This window comes from Vipera berus (genome assembly GCF_964194415.1).
Source record: "Vipera berus genome assembly, chromosome: 13".
NCBI classification, from domain to species: domain Eukaryota; kingdom Metazoa; phylum Chordata; class Lepidosauria; order Squamata; family Viperidae; genus Vipera; species Vipera berus.
In genome coordinates, this window is record NC_138216.1 from 19,682,790 (window position 1) to 19,698,296 (window position 15,507).

At 43.4% G+C, this 15,507-nt stretch overlaps 1 protein-coding gene across 3 annotated transcripts in view; it reads right to left on the reverse strand.

Annotated features, from left to right (window-relative positions):
- Window positions 1-15,507, reverse strand: part of MSLN (mesothelin) — a gene marked incomplete at its 5' end in the record, with an annotated part of 49,074 nt that overhangs the window by 21,373 nt on the left and 12,194 nt on the right. For all 3 annotated transcript variants that reach the window (XM_081338336.1, XM_081338335.1, XM_081338334.1), the window contains 5 exons: window positions 1,034-1,164; window positions 2,584-2,730; window positions 4,364-4,557; window positions 5,755-5,866; window positions 7,119-7,209. In XM_081338336.1, coding sequence (XP_081194462.1) covers window positions 1,034-1,164; window positions 2,584-2,730; window positions 4,364-4,557; window positions 5,755-5,866; window positions 7,119-7,209 — 675 coding nt within the window. The remainder of the gene's footprint in view (window positions 1-1,033; window positions 1,165-2,583; window positions 2,731-4,363; window positions 4,558-5,754; window positions 5,867-7,118; window positions 7,210-15,507) is intronic.

A 15,507-nucleotide genomic window follows, 5' to 3' on the forward strand; every position in this document is an offset into this window, starting at 1 on the left:
CATCGAGGTTGGAGGTGAAAAGAAAGGCGGGTCGCACCCAGGAGAGGGGGGCACCCCTGAGGGCGAACAGGTCCGTGCTGGTGTAACGAAGATGCATAAGTGTCCGAGCAAATCCAGGAGAGGCAGTCCCATAATTGATAAATCAGTTAGGAGGATCAAAACAGAGGATAAGTGGGTATCTGGACCATCACCCAGCTTCACTGCCACTCAAGCTGGGTGAAACCCCCAGAACAGGCCAACCCCCATCCTCTCACGACGGGTCCCAACTCTGTTTTGATTTTGATATATCACTCCACAGTGTTTACAGCACTCTCTGAGCGGTTTACAGAGTCAGCCTGTTGCCCCCAACAATCTGGGTCCTCATTTCACCAACTTTGGAAGGATGGAAGACTTAGTCAACCTTGAGTCGGTCAGGATCTTGGCAGTGGGCAGAGTTAGCCTGCAATACCACATTCTAACCACTGCACCACCACAGCTCCTAAACTGTGTCCAATGAGACATACTAGGGCTACATCAAAACCCATTTAAACAATAACAAACAGAATAACACCCCAAATAGAATAAAATCAAGCAAACCTTGAGCCCCTTCTAACTAATACCCACTCCTGGTTGCCATTTTAAACCATAATACTGGCCTACCTTAAAAGGCTCTTTGTGGGTTTGCTAATGAAAAAGTAAGCAATACAATATGAAACATTGGATTCCGTGATTATATTACAAAAACCAGAATAGTTCTCTTTTCTTGTAGGTGTCCAAATGATGGAGCCAGTTTGGTCTAATCTAGTACTTAAGGCACCAGGCTAGAAAGCAAGGGACTGTGAATTCAAGTCTCTCCTTAACCATGAAAGCCAGTCAGGTGACTTTGGACTAGTCACTTTCTCTCAACCCAACCCACCTCACAGGGTTATTGTGGGAAAATTAGGAGGATGGTATGTTGGATCTATTTGCTCCCTTAGGTTAGTTGTAAAAATAATGATGGGATACAAAGAAATAAATTGGTAGAAATAGATAGATGTTGAAAGAATTCACTCACTCAATGCTCTTTTCAGTTATCTTGCTGAGTTGGTCCTCATTCAGGAGACAGATGTATTGCCCAAGCACATTCAGAAAACCGCTGTCAATTTCCTTTCCCAATTCAATGTAACGCTGAAGAACTGCAATCCTCTAAAACAAATAATTCCAGAGTCAAAAGGAAGCCAACTGTAATCTTATGTTGCTTTAACCTTCCCAAACATATGCCTTCCAAATGTGCTAAAACAGCCACTTCTAGAATTTGGGAATACACTGGAATGGTGGAAATTACTGAAGAGTGGCAAGTTGGCCCCATACATCTGGAAGGATTGCTCTCTTTCAACTGTATATGTAAGTTGAAATAGCAAATGTAAATGTTGCAAAATTTAACCACAGTTTGTTGAATAAGTCCCTGTGGGATGGCCATGAACTACAGTTTCAATGCTACTTATGGCCCACTTCAGGCATACCACTCTAAAACCAAATAGATCCCATTATGGAATCCAATGTGTAAACCTGGCCCAGTGTCCACCAAACAAACATAGAATTCTGAGTTCCAAAGCTATCTTTAAAAATACTGAAGGGCTACTGGTTGTTGGTATCATTTTCAGACAGCAGTTCAAGAACATTTGGTACATGATAAAAGACACTATTGTGCTTTTTCCATTGGTTTTGTAAATGCTTAATGACCTATTTCTAAATGATGATTTAATTTAATTTAATGGGCACTGTAGCACTTCCAAGAGTGTCTCTACCATCCTTGAGCAAGGGAACCTGAAGAGGCACCCAAAATGATGGTCTTGGGATAGACTGCAAGTGGCCTTTCTGAAGCCATAATTGTGACATGAGGAAAACAATGGCTATGACATTGTAGAGACAAGTGACAAGTGCAACCCTCCACAAGAATTTGAGTTAAAGCATCCCCAGTGGAGAGCTACCCAGCCTCTTTCTGATCACATCCAGCAAAGGGAGCTCTCTCCCTCTCCTCATAATTGCTTCTACTCTTAAACTACTCATACTATTAGGTTGGTTACATATTTTTCATTTAAATATCCCAGAGCTGGAAAACCTACCACCTCTGCAGGTGGACTATTCCACTACTGAACAGATCTTAGTTCTGGAACTTTGTCTCTCTATATAGTATATAACAGCTCTGGATGTTTTTAAGAACACCTTGGACATCCATCTCTCAATGCCGATTTAATTGGCTTTTCTGTACCTTGGAGAGCATTGGACTAGATGATCCTTGTGACCCCTTCCACCCTACAGTTCTATGAATTACAATGCCCAGGATTCTTAGCTAGTGCTTCTGGAACTCAGCATGATAAAAGAAGGCTAGTTGCCTAGAAAATTCTAGGAGATCTAAAGTAAAATGACAAGAATATAGCACACTCACAATGTGTGTTAATGAGGAGAGAAACATGGACAGAAACTTATAATCTGCTTCTCTTTCAAGAAACTGTTGGTTTGTTTATAAGTACTAGGTTTAGAAGCAAAGAAAATAAAACCCCAGGATAGACTGGGTGCATAATGATTTTTATATTAAAAGCCCCATATTATCTTCATAATTACCAGCTCATCACTGGACACAAAATCCAATAAAGCTTGAACTGTGCTTGATGAATTGATAGTCCATTGCTTGATGTTGTTTTTATCTATTAGTTTTTCAAGGAGTCCAAGGTTACTGATTACAGCAGGAGGATATCCCTCAGGGAATACCTGCAAGGAGCAAATAACTGTGTAAAAATGTATGTTAACTTGGTATCACCTCTTTGATGCATGCATTTGTCCAGGAGTTGGTTCTGGGATGGCCTCGTGAAGAGGTTTCTGTAGAAGAATTTCTAGTAGTCATCTGGACATTCATGGGATGGACATAAAAGAAGTTGGTAACTATGAGTGCTTAGTGGAAGCCCTGCTCCTTTTAGAATGTCCTGTGATGCATATAAAAAGGTTGGAATTTCAGTCACACTTGTGACTGCTATTGACATTTTTCTAACCTGCTAAACGCCACAGGTCTCCTGGCAATCATAAGGTGTTGCAAGAATGAAAGGCATGGCTGCCTCTGAGAGAGAGAGCAGCTTATCCCTTCCTCACGAGGCCATCCTTTGATCCAGCTGATCTGGACAATTTTAGGAAAGGTTGTTCAGGAGGTTATTGGCCTCCTGCTTTACAGATCCTGGAGGATTATTATTAATCCAGCCAGGATTAAGACCTGGGTACAGTATGAAGAAACTTTGATGGCCAGTTAGATATGGGAGTAGTGTATCAATCCTAGCTGTCCTTGATCTCTTGCTGGCCTTCAGTACTATTGATCGTGGTAGCTTTCAGAATTAGATAATAGGATTGGGAGAAGAGTACAGCGTTTTGTGTTGTGTCTCCTCCTTCCTCTGAATCTGGTTGTAAATGATGATGATGGGAAAGGAGTTTTTGAGTCCTAGGCCCTGCTCTGTGGGATTCTCAGGATTCTTCTTTTCCCCCCGCCTCACCTTTTTAATATTTGCTTAAAGCCACTGGGGGAAGTCATCTGTCAGTTTTGGGTGAAGTAAAATCAATATGCAGATGATATTCAGTTATAGAGCTCCATCCCCAGCCATCCAAGAGAAGCTGTTGAGATTCTTTCCCAGTGTTTGAGGACTATGAAGGTCTGGATGGGGAAGACAGATAATGGCTCAACTCTGCCAAGGCTGAGTGGCTATGGATTCTGGGTCCTCCTGACTCAGGAGCTTCTGAGTTTCCATTTTGTTTCTGGATGAGGTGGCACTATTCTATTAAGACAGTGTCCAATCTGAAGGTTCTCCTGGAGTCATATCTCTCGCTTGAAGAGTGCCAGTTGCATCCATTCCTGGATGGTGAGACCTTGCTCATAGTTACCCATGCCTTAGTCACCTCCCAATTGCACTATGTGAGCAGCCCATGAAAACTATCTGGAAGCTTCTATTGGTTCAGAATGTGGCAACACAAATAATGCTGGTTACCGGTATCACTTTTAAAGTCCTCCAGTTTCCTTCTTTTAAATCTTGTCATCTTATGGGACCTTTTCTTTGATCACCCTGGTCCCCAGGACAACCACACCCTCCCCCCCCCCAATATATGGCAGGTCCAAACTCTCCTTGGTTTAGGAAAACCTTGGAGATCTAGCTTCATGAGGGGCCAGTTGGACCCTTTTAGTTGTTTGGCCATGTTGCTTGGTCACCATTTTATGTTTATATTTTGTATTTACATATGGATTTTTTTTACTTCTATAATTTTTCGTTTGAGACATTGTCTAAGTTGGACAACTTTTTAAATCTTAACAATAAATAAATGAAGAATAAATAGTTAAAAGTGCTAAAAAAATTGGCATGTTTATTACCTCATCCAGTTTTTCCTTGACTGCTATCAGCTGTTCATCTGTGAAAGGGTAGTCTGAGAATGCACTAATATTGTTCACTAGGTTTTCCTTAGTCAAGCACAATTTTAGCTCCACAGGCATATAAGATACAAGCTCTTCAATCCGGTCATCATTTAGAATTTTCTCTCCGATTTCTTTCCCCTTTGGGCACTTTGCTAAGAGAAAAGTCATGAGTTAATCAAGGTTGCAGAATTTTCAGATCTATCCAAATTGTGTGAATAAAAGTAGGGAAACCTACATGTTTTTCTAAATATCTTGGCTAATGTTTCTATTGATCATTTATATTTATTAAGAAAGAATCAGTGGAAAAGAAAATCCAAATTAGAAATCTTCTCAAAAATTGAGTTTAAAAGAGAGTGCTAATAGGGTGAGCTGAGAAGTCCATTAATTCTGAATCTGGATTGAGGTATGCTTTAAAAAAATCAAGCTGGCAGCCTTATTTAATTTTGAAAGTTACCCCATATACCATTTCTCTCACCAAACATATTACAGTATGCTATTCTGGATTTCAGATGGAGGGCAGGTGTGTGCAGTCTGTCCATGGAACCATAATCTAGTATTTAAGGCATCAGGCTAGAAAGCCACAGATAGTGAGTTCAGGTTCTTCCTCAGCCATCTTGGGTCAGTCCTTCTCCTTCAGCCCACCTCACAGGCTTGTTGTTGTGGGGAAAAAGAGGAGGAGGAAGCTGTGCTGGATATGTTTGCCACCTTGAATTATTTGTAAAAATAATAAAGGTGGGATCCAAATAAAAAACTCTCTTTTTACGACCTTAATTTGGAGTAGGGTCAGGGCAACTGGATGGAGCTGAGCATTTACTGGTAAGATACAAATAACCAAACAAGCAAACAAATACTTTTTTTTCTATTTTAACACCTATAATCCCTTGCACTGGGGTGGAGCGTTTACTGGCTGGATGCCCTTCCTGATGCCTGCAGAGTTTTGCAGCAGATATTTTCTCTTTGTGGCAGAAATATCTGCCACTACCTAGGCTTGAACTCACAGCCTACTGATTGTGAGGCGAGAGCTCCATCTCTAGGCCACCGCACCATTCAAAACAAACAAATAAAAGAATATTTCCTCACAATATGAAAATGAGTGCATTTCAGGGGATCCATAGGAAAGTTAAAAATGTCAAGGTGGTGGTCAGGATCTCATGACTGAAGCACCACACCTCACAGAAACAGGGCTGTGTTTCATGCACACAGCTATGGCCACGATCTTGTTTTTTCATTTCATCTGCCCCACTCCACCCTGATGCAATCTTAAGTCTGCCTCCTGCCTACAATCTTCTGTTGCTGTATGAGAACCAGCTCTGACACCCTTTCAGGAAGCAACTCCACATTTTACATACCAATGTCACGCTTTGGCCTGGAGGATTTAAGTCTTTCTCTAATACGGAGCAGATGATTTTGTGACAGATCAGAATGGAGAATGGAGTTTTGTAACCACGGCATTAAAACGTTCTGCAGAAAGAAAGAAAGACGAGCACCAGGTGAGGGAAAGTGCAAGGTTTGAAAAATCCCATACTAATTATGGTAAATAGAGGCCGGGTTTTGTTCCCATTGTCAGGTGCACTTTGGGTGATGTTTGAAACTGAACTCCTGGAATAAAGGAACTGGTGTATTTTGTTTTCCATCATCCAAGGTACCTGCATTTCAGTAACTAGTATTTCTATGCCCTAAAATAGAGGACTGGCTGCATCAAATGCATCAAACTCCAAGGAGATCACAATTTGTGAGTCTGAAGATTTTGCTTCACTTAATATAAGATTATAAATGGATACAAAACAATATGATGCCAAGAACATTTTTCTTTCTTTGGACCATGATCTAGAGATTTCTAGCTTAACTGTGCTACTGGATGAAATGCTTTGAAAGTTTATCATTAATATGAAGTCTATATTTTACTTTGTTATTATTTTTTCTGTTCAAGGCAACCAGGAGAAATCACAGGTGGGCAAAAAAAACAACTACAGGAGACTTGACATCTTACAGCAATTACTGATGGAAATTTGGAGAAATCTTTCTTAAAATTGAAAGGGACGTTAGATGTTATTTAGTCCAACCTCCAGCTCAAGCAGGAGAACCTATATCATTTCAGACAAATGAGAGAGAGTTCTTTGTGCAACTATGCTGGTTTCTTCTTGGATTTCTTGTTTTTCTTTTTGAGTGGTATTATGCTGAACTGAGCTTTTATAATCATAATTTTCAGAGTTTCTCAAGCTTCTTGAGTTGTTTTTTCCTTTAAGATTGTCACCCATGGAATCCTTCCCAAATTCTCTCTAAGTTTGTTGAAATCTGCTCTTTTAAAATCTAAGACACTAGTTTGATTATGTTCTCTTGCTTGTGTCTGCATTACATTGAATTCTAATATGACATAGTCACTCTACCCCAAACTTCCTGCAACTTCAACCCCCTCTATCATTTATTCTCTGTTAATTTTAATTCTATTTTTTATGCTATTAATTCTGAGATTGCTGGTTTACCATTTGCCATCCTGCAACAAAAGACCTTCCCTTGAAGTTGACATTCACAGATTATTATTAAAAATGGTGCAATTGTAAATGAATCATATTCAAAAGCTGATCAGAGTTGTGGCTCAGTTGTGGGTACCTGAAACATACTGATTCTGCCTCTAAGCTCATTTTGGTTTTTTGACTTACTTTGTCCTGGTGGAAAATCAATAATTCTCCTGTTTGGTTTTTTTCTATTGTACCTTAGGAATACTTTCCAGAATACTGGGATCCAGGATTAGAATCAGTTGACTCAGTTGATTCAGAACAGAAGATGACCATGTAGAAGGGGGCCTAAGGAGAAAAGTAACATCAGCAAGCCACTTCTGAATGAAATAGCAAGTTCATTTGGTAGTATTCCCCAAACACATCTAACAAAATTATAAAATGCACCCAGTGTGAGGTGTTCTCACAATGAATCGTTAAAGGAGCTTCCAAGCAAAGGCATCACGCAGAGATGCAATCATATTAGCTTTATTCATGATAGATCAAAGAGAAAGAAATACTTGGCATGAAAGCATTCATGCCTGCATGTGAGAGAGAAATAAAATAAAACAAGCTAGCATTACATAACTAAAACAAGAGAAGGACTAAGAGCTAGGAGTAGAGGTAGAAGTTAGAATGAGAACTAGAAACTAGAAACTAGAACAAAGAGCAGCCCCTCGTGCAAAGGTATTTATGGGGGGTCTTGGTCCCTCCCTGACCATAAAACTCTCTCGCCAATGGGGCTGTCGGGGTCTGAGACCCTTGGCTCATCAGTGGAAGCAAAGAAGCCTCTTTGCCTCCATCTGATGACCCTTTTGGGGAACTGCCAATGGCTGGCACTAATCATCTAACAATTCCCCTTCTTGCCAGCCAATGACAGGGACCAGTGAATGTATGTAAGGGGCGAGCAGGTGTCATTGACATGCATAGAAACATTCAGAAGGCCAAACACAAACGCTTACACAGAAGGTTGTGCCGGTCAATGGGAACAGGCTTGGTAAACAGATCAGCTATCTGGTCAGCTGTATTACAGTGCTCAACATGTATAAAACCCTTTTTGGTAAGCTGCCTGACATTTTTATAGCGTATGTCTATGTGGCGAGATCTAGAGCCTACTGCATAAGCCTCCGAGATTGCAATTGCGGCAGTGTTGTCCTCTAGAATTTGGATGGGCAGAGGGGGAGATGCCCAGATGCTTGTTATCAGCTCATTGAACCAAGTCAAATCATTGGCCGTGTCTGACAGGCTGGCATATTCAGCCTCGGCCGTGGAGCAAGAAATAAATTTTTGCTGCCTAACATGCCAATGTACTGGGCAGCCATTTAGCAATATGAGGAAACCAGAAGTGCTCCGTCTAGTTTTGGTGTCGCCAGCCCAGTCTGCGTCTGAGTAAGCGGAGAGCTGGGCCGTCTTCCCCTTCTCTGGTTCTAGCATAAGGAGAGCATCAGCTGTGCCCTTTAGGTATCTAAGCACCCTTTTAACAGCAGTCCAGTGGAATTCCTTTGGGTGTTCCACGTGCCTGGACAATAGATTCACAGCTAAAGCTATGTCAGGTCTGCTCCAATTGCTGATGTATAGCAAGGAGCCAATCACAGATCTGTAAAGCGTGTTATCTGTGAACTCAGGACCGTCCTTATGGGTGTGGTTGTAAAAGTCGGTTTGCATTGGGCTATGCGTAGGATTAGATTCTGTCATTTTGCATTTGGCCAGTAATTCCTCTATCTTTTCTTTTTGAGATAGAGCGAACCCCCCTTTAGTGGCCAAAATATGCACACCCAAGTACTTGTCAACCCGCCCCAAAGACTTCAGAGTAAATTTTTCTTCCAGGGCCTTGGCAAATTCATCACACCCTTTCTTGTTAGGCCCTACATATAATAGATCGTCCACATAAACTAACACCCGTTCTGTGGTACCCTTGGAATTGCGTGTGAAAACACATTGATCTGCATGAGATGCTGAGAAACCAACTCGTTCTAAACTCTTTCTAAGACAGTCATACCATAATTTCCCTGACTGCTTAAGACCATATAACCCTTTGTGAAGCAACCATGTATTTCCCCCTTCTTGCTGGTAGCCAGGTGGGGCCCTCACGTAGATCTGCCAGTCCAAGTTGGCGTGGAGGTAAGCCGTCTGGATGTCGAATTGGAAGACTTCTTCTCCCAGAGCGGCTGCAGTCACGAGGGCGGCCTTGATGCTCTCTGCCCGGACGGTTGGAGAGTAAGTCTCCGAGTAGTCTTCCATATAACGCTGAGCGAAGCCCTGGGCTACCAAACGGGCCTTATACAGGTAGAGACCATTGGCAAGTGGTTTGGCCTTGTAAACCCACCTTGTGCCAATGACTTTCTTTTCCTTTGGTGGTTGCTGGGGGGTGAAGACCTTGAGTTGTTTTAAGCTCTGCATTTCCTTCTCCATCGCGAGCTGCCATTTCTCTTGCTCTTCGATGGGCAGCTCCTGGATGTCAGAGAAGGATTTTGGGGTGACCACAACGCTGTTGACAGACGCGATGTGGCCAATGTCAATTCTCTTTGGCGGGACCCCTTTGTTGGACCGCTTTGACCTCCTTACCTTCTGCCACTCACCGCTCTTTTCTTCCGCGGGTCTCTGAGGTGTCGCTGGGGGTGAAGACGGTGTGTCTTCCTCCATGGGACTGGACGCATCTTCGTCTTGTTCCTCACTTTCGTCGGTGGCAGGGTACAAGGTCGCCTCTGGTGATGTCGCAGTCGGTGTGTCCTTGCTGGGTCGGTTGGCATATGGGCTCAGATCATTTGAGTGGATCTGAGTCCAATTGGAGTCCTCTTCGAAAGAGGCAGATTGGGAAGTCACAGGCCTGCCCCCTTCTCCCAGGAAACGATAGGCCTTGGAGCCAGGAGCATAGCCCAAGAACCTTAGTCTCTGGGAAACAGATCTCCCCTTCTTCCGCAGCTGCTTGGGGATGTGCACCCATGCATAGGAACCAAACACACGCAAATGTGCCAGATTTGGTTTCCTACCGTGAACCAGGAAATATGGGGTCTGGTTCACAACACTGCTCCAGGTGCGGTTTAAGGTGTAATTGGCGTAATGGACCGCCTCTCCCCAGTATGATTCTGCGACACCTGCGTCTGCAATCAGACTACGCATCATGGTTTGCAGGATTCCATTCCTTTTCTCAGCTACACCATTTTGCGAAGGGGTGAACGGTGCAGTTAGAAAATGGCGGATGCCCTTACGCCTTACCCAGTCCTGAAACTTCTGAGACATGAACTCAGCCCCATGATCGCTCTGCAATTGTGCGATCTTGGTCTTGTACTGGGTCTCTACGAAGTTGTACAGTGACTTTATGGCGTCAAAGGCTTCAGATTTTTCTGTGAGAGTATACACGTGACCGTAACGTGAAAAATCATCAACGGCAGTGAGAAAATACCTTTTCTTTCCTAGGGATGGTGTAAAAGGCCCAACCAAATCAACATGTACTAGTTGGTATGGGTATTGAGTCTTACGTAATGACACCTTTGGTATAGGGGCAGCCTTCCTCTTTGTTTTCTTGCAAATGGCACAGTCCAGAAACACGTCACAGTCCTTGAGCTGGACTCCCTCAGCAAATTCTCCCATCTTTTTAACCACAGGGAAGCTTGCATGTCCTAGCCTTCTGTGCATGAGGTGGACGCACTTATTGTGAATTGGCTTCCCCATTGACACCCTCTTGGCTCTAGTTGCTTTGAGTGGTGCTGTAGGTGCCTGCTGAGATTCAGGCTCCTTGCCCACACTGCCCTTGGAAAGCCTTGGGGCAGGCTGTGGTGGCTTGGGAGAAAAATATGGTAAGCCGTTTATGATTGTAATATTTCCAATGACCTTCTGGTCCCGGGTGACATGACCTCCCCCCTTGCGAAATAAGACTTCCACTTTGTCATCGACACACAATTTGGTAATGCTTAAAAGGTTGTTGGCTACAGAAGGGGCGTGTAAGACACCTTCAACTTTCCCAAGTCCAGGTACAGAAACAAACCCCTCCCCAACAACTGAAGCAGTATCACCGTTTGCAACCTTGACAGATGAGTTAATTTTCTTTAACCTTTTAAAACCTTGACTCATATTAGTAATGTGAGAAGAAGCTCCAGAGTCCAGTAACCATAAGTCAGTGGAGCTATCAGCCTTTGTTGTGGGGGTGAGGGAACAAGTATGCAGAGAATTTCCCTTGCCCCTGCCACGCCCCCTTCCTTGCCCCTTGCCCCTTACTTGATTGGGACCACGTTTAGGGGCTTGATGTTGATGGGGGCAGTCTTTCTTGAGGTGCTCCTCAGAGCCACAGATGAAACACTTAAGTAGAGCATTAATTTGCTCTGAGTTGTGGCGCCCCCTTCTGGCTTGCTGAGTGGTGACTCTGGCGTATTCTCCAGCATTTCTTCTTCTCCGATCCTCTTCGATCAGTCTCCCTGTGAGGTAGGACAGATTTAAGTCTTCCCTCTTGACCGCTTCGAGTGAAACAATGAAATTGCTCCAACTCCTGTCTAGGGAAGTAAAAATTATCGAGAGCATGTTCACATCAGTCACAGGAAAATCTCTGGAAATCAATTCTGCCCTGAGTGCCTTTAATTTTGCAAGATGTTCAGGCATGCTGGCACCAAATTTCAGTTTGGTTGTATAAAGCTCAGTTGTGTATCTGGTGATGGAACCAATGGTATCGCTGTTGAATAAATTGTATAATAGTTCCCAGACCTGAGCAGCTCTGAGACCAGCTGGGATGCTGGGGAACAAGTTATTGTCCAGCGAACTGAGCAGAGCAGAATAAGCCTGCAAGTGTCGCTGCTCTTCTTGACGTCCCCATGGGGGAGGGGGTGGTTTCTGAACCATTTGTAGAATCCCATTCTTTAAGAGATATAGCTGTATATCTTTACTCCAACTGCTGTAATTTTCCCCTCCCAGTTGCAGTTTTTTAAAATCGCTAGGAAGATTTGTGGCTAGAAACTCAGACCCATATTCAAAGAAATCTGAGATGTCCATTGACATAAAAGGGAGAGGGAAAGTGGTTCCTTGGTTCCTACAGTGAAAGGGGTCCCTCTAGTGGTCGAGGAGGGAATCCTTTCTTGACTATTTAGTAACTCCAGATGGGCGTGCCCGGAAACCATGTGATCCGGGGGAGGGCGTTGTTCAGGATTTCTCCCTTCTTCCCATGAGGCATTGGGGGGGCGGAGCCCAGATTTGCCAGTTCGGAGTTGCCGCAATGGATCCTCCCGAGAATTAAAGGCACATGGATTTTCATCATTGCCTGGTTTGCCTGGCTGGTCCTGAAGACCTGAAGAGAAGGTGGGAGGCCGTGGGGGTTGATTGTTGGGAGGCTGCAGGCTGGATTCCCCCCAGCAGTTGGGCCCTGGGGAGAGGATGGGAGGCCTTGGGGGGGTGGGCACCCCCGATGTCTGCTTGGCCCCCAGGGCCGTAGTCAGGACTTGGATGGCCATTTTAATTGCATTTGTATTTGTATTAGTATCGGCTGGGCAGATCTCATCACCATCATAGGCCTTTAGGCTTTGTGGTGGGGAGAACTCAGGAATTTGCATGCTGTTTTGGCCGGAAGCCAGGAATTGCATGTCATTTCTGCTGTATGCCAGGGACTGCTGGCTATTTTGGCTGGATGCCAGGGACTGCTGGCTTTCCAGACTTAAAAAAATCTTGTCTTTGTTAGACCGTGTGGCCTTAGTGGGGGCCGCCATCTTGTTTCCTGTGCCAGACCACGTGGGCGGAGCCATCTTGTTTCCGCTTGCCCCAGGAAGCTGTAGCTCACAGCTGGGCGGGGGGGTTCGTGCCAAAAGCCCTGGGGTCCCGGGGTCACTAAGGGTGGCGGGCGCCATATTTGGAGGCCTCGTGGTCTCTAGGGAAAGACTCACCAGGGTTTCTGAGGCTTCCTGCGCGGTTTCTTGGGCTGCCTCCCCCCTCCCCTGCATTGCAAAGATCTCTTTAAGCAGCTCTTCACGTTCCTGTGCAGTCAGCTTACTCACGCGGCGTTTGGTTTCAGCCAGGTCCGTCTCTGCAGCATCTGAGCAGTCTTGGACAGTCTGCAAACCTTCTATGCTCTCCTCTGTGGCGTTCAGTTGTAAAGAGGCATGTGAAGGGGTCCTAGACGCTCTGCTGGATCCTCTGACGGGATGAAGGTCATTTGTGCTCTCATTTGCAGCTGAGGTTGCTTCAGGAACTGAAGACTTGGATGTAGGCAGGGACGTAGTCTTCGATCGATGACTTCTGGTCATGATAGGATAAGTCCTGCCATCTGTTATAAGTGGATTTGAGCCGGGTTTTCCAGACATCTTGTTGGATAGGTCCTAGGCTGGCTTGGAAGCTTTCCTTTAAACCATCCTCTGGCTACCAACTTGTGAGGTGTTCTCACAATGAATCGTTAAAGGAGCTTCCAAGCAAAGGCATCACGCAGAGATGCAATCATATTAGCTTTATTCATGATAGATCAAAGAGAAAGAAATACTTGGCATGAAAGCATTCATGCCTGCATGTGAGAGAGAAATAAAATAAAACAAGCTAGCATTACATAACTAAAACAAGAGAAGGACTAAGAGCTAGGAGTAGAGGTAGAAGTTAGAATGAGAACTAGAAACTAGAAACTAGAACAAAGAGCAGCCCCTCGTGCAGAGGTATTTATGGGGGGTCTTGGTCCCTCCCTGACCATAAAACTCTCTCGCCAATGGGGCTGTCGGGGTCTGAGACCCTTGGCTCATCAGTGGAAGCAAAGAAGCCTCTTTGCCTCCATCTGATGACCCTTTTGGGGAACTGCCAATGGCTGGCACTAATCATCTAACACCCAGATAGGGCTTGCCGAGGACATTGAACCATATTCTAACTAAGCAAGCTGAATTTGTGCAATACCAAAACAAAAACAGCCAGTTTGATGTATAGTAGTAGTAAAAGCGTCAAGCTAAAAACTGAAGTATGGGAGTTCTAGTACTGCCCAAAGCCAGCTGGGTGATCTTGGACAGTCACTTTCTCTCAGTCCTAGGTAGGAGGCGATCAGGCATAGAATACTCATTGCCAAACTGCAACTTGTTAGACAGAATCCAAGTATGTCAAAATCCTTCTGAATCTTGTGCCTATCTTTCAAAAGTGTTAAGGATTTTTCCCAGCTTGGTGTCATCTGCAAATTTAATGAATCCCTTTCTATCTCCTCATCATTTCTAATCATTTCAGATCATTTCTGAAGTTGTTGAAGATTACTGGGCCCAAGAGAGAACCTGCATACTTCCCTCTATGTAGCTGTAGCTCCATTAAAGAATACAGAGTGCAGCTAGTCAGCCAATTATGAATCCATCCGGTGATGGTACTGTCTATCCCACATTTTTCTTTTTTACCTAGAAATAAGTTGTGGTCTACTTTGTCAAACCATCTAGTCCAGGTGATTTGTACTCATCCAGGGTGAGTACCACGTCCTTGCCTATTTTGACTTGTGTACCTGTATACCTCCCTTGGTGCTGCTTTTGATAGGTTGGGCTATTTCTTCCTTTTGGTTAAAAACAGATGCAAAAAAGGAATTAAGCAGTTCTGCTTTCTCACCCTCCCTTCTTGCCATCTCCTTCCATTAGTGGACCTATTGTTTCCTTGACTTTCTTTTCATTCCTTACACATTGAAATAAACTTTTTTTGTTGTTTTTGGCATTAGTTGCCACTCTTAGCTCATTCTGGGCCTTGGCTTTCATGATTCTCTCCTTGCAGATTCTAAAGATTGCAATGGCAAACTGCTTCTGAATAAACTAGTGTAGAAAATTTAGGGACCTGTCCAGGCGGCCTCCAAGAATCGGATACAATTGAAAGGAAGTTTTAAAAAATTGCTAAACAGGTTAGCATTAATTAACTTAAGTAGATTTTACTTATTTATTAGATTAATATCCCATCTTTCTTCTTTGAATTCGATATGCTTTACATAATGATCCCCTTTATTTTGTGCAGATGCAACCACAAGGTTTTTATCTCACCTGATCAAGGATGATTGGCATTTTCAGTAGAGTTTCTATTGACAGGTATTTAAAAGTAGTAAGAAACAGTGGAAGAATAATTGTGCAGAATATTTATGCAGGATGATTTGATGTTAAATGAAACATTTACTATGTAAATTATTATACAATATGCCACACAGTTTACATTTGAAAATCTGCAATTTTCATCATGCCACAAATGATGGCAGCATCTATTCAACCTTAGCTAAGACTTTTAAAAGGTGCTCTGTTAGGCCTGGGTGTCCTTGAATAGAAAGCCAACATGAAACCTAAGGGATTGAAGCCAACTGAAAGTTGAAAAAAAATGTTGCATAGTTGAACAATGCAAAGTAGCAACAAAGCAAGAATTTGTTCACCAATTTTTCAGTATTTAAAACAATTCAAGATTGATGTTATATGTTTGCAAGAAACGCATATTAGGGCTATGGACCAAAAGTATTTATCCAACTCAAGATTGGGCACGCAATTTGTTGCCTCTGCGATGAATAAGAAAAATGGAGTGGTTGTTTATGTTAAAAGCGCTCTATCAGCGGAATTAATTGAAGCAGATAAGCATGGTAGATATGTTATGATAGATTTGCTGCTAGAAGGCAAAAAAACGCTTTTAGTTGAACTGTATGCTCCTAATCAACAGCAA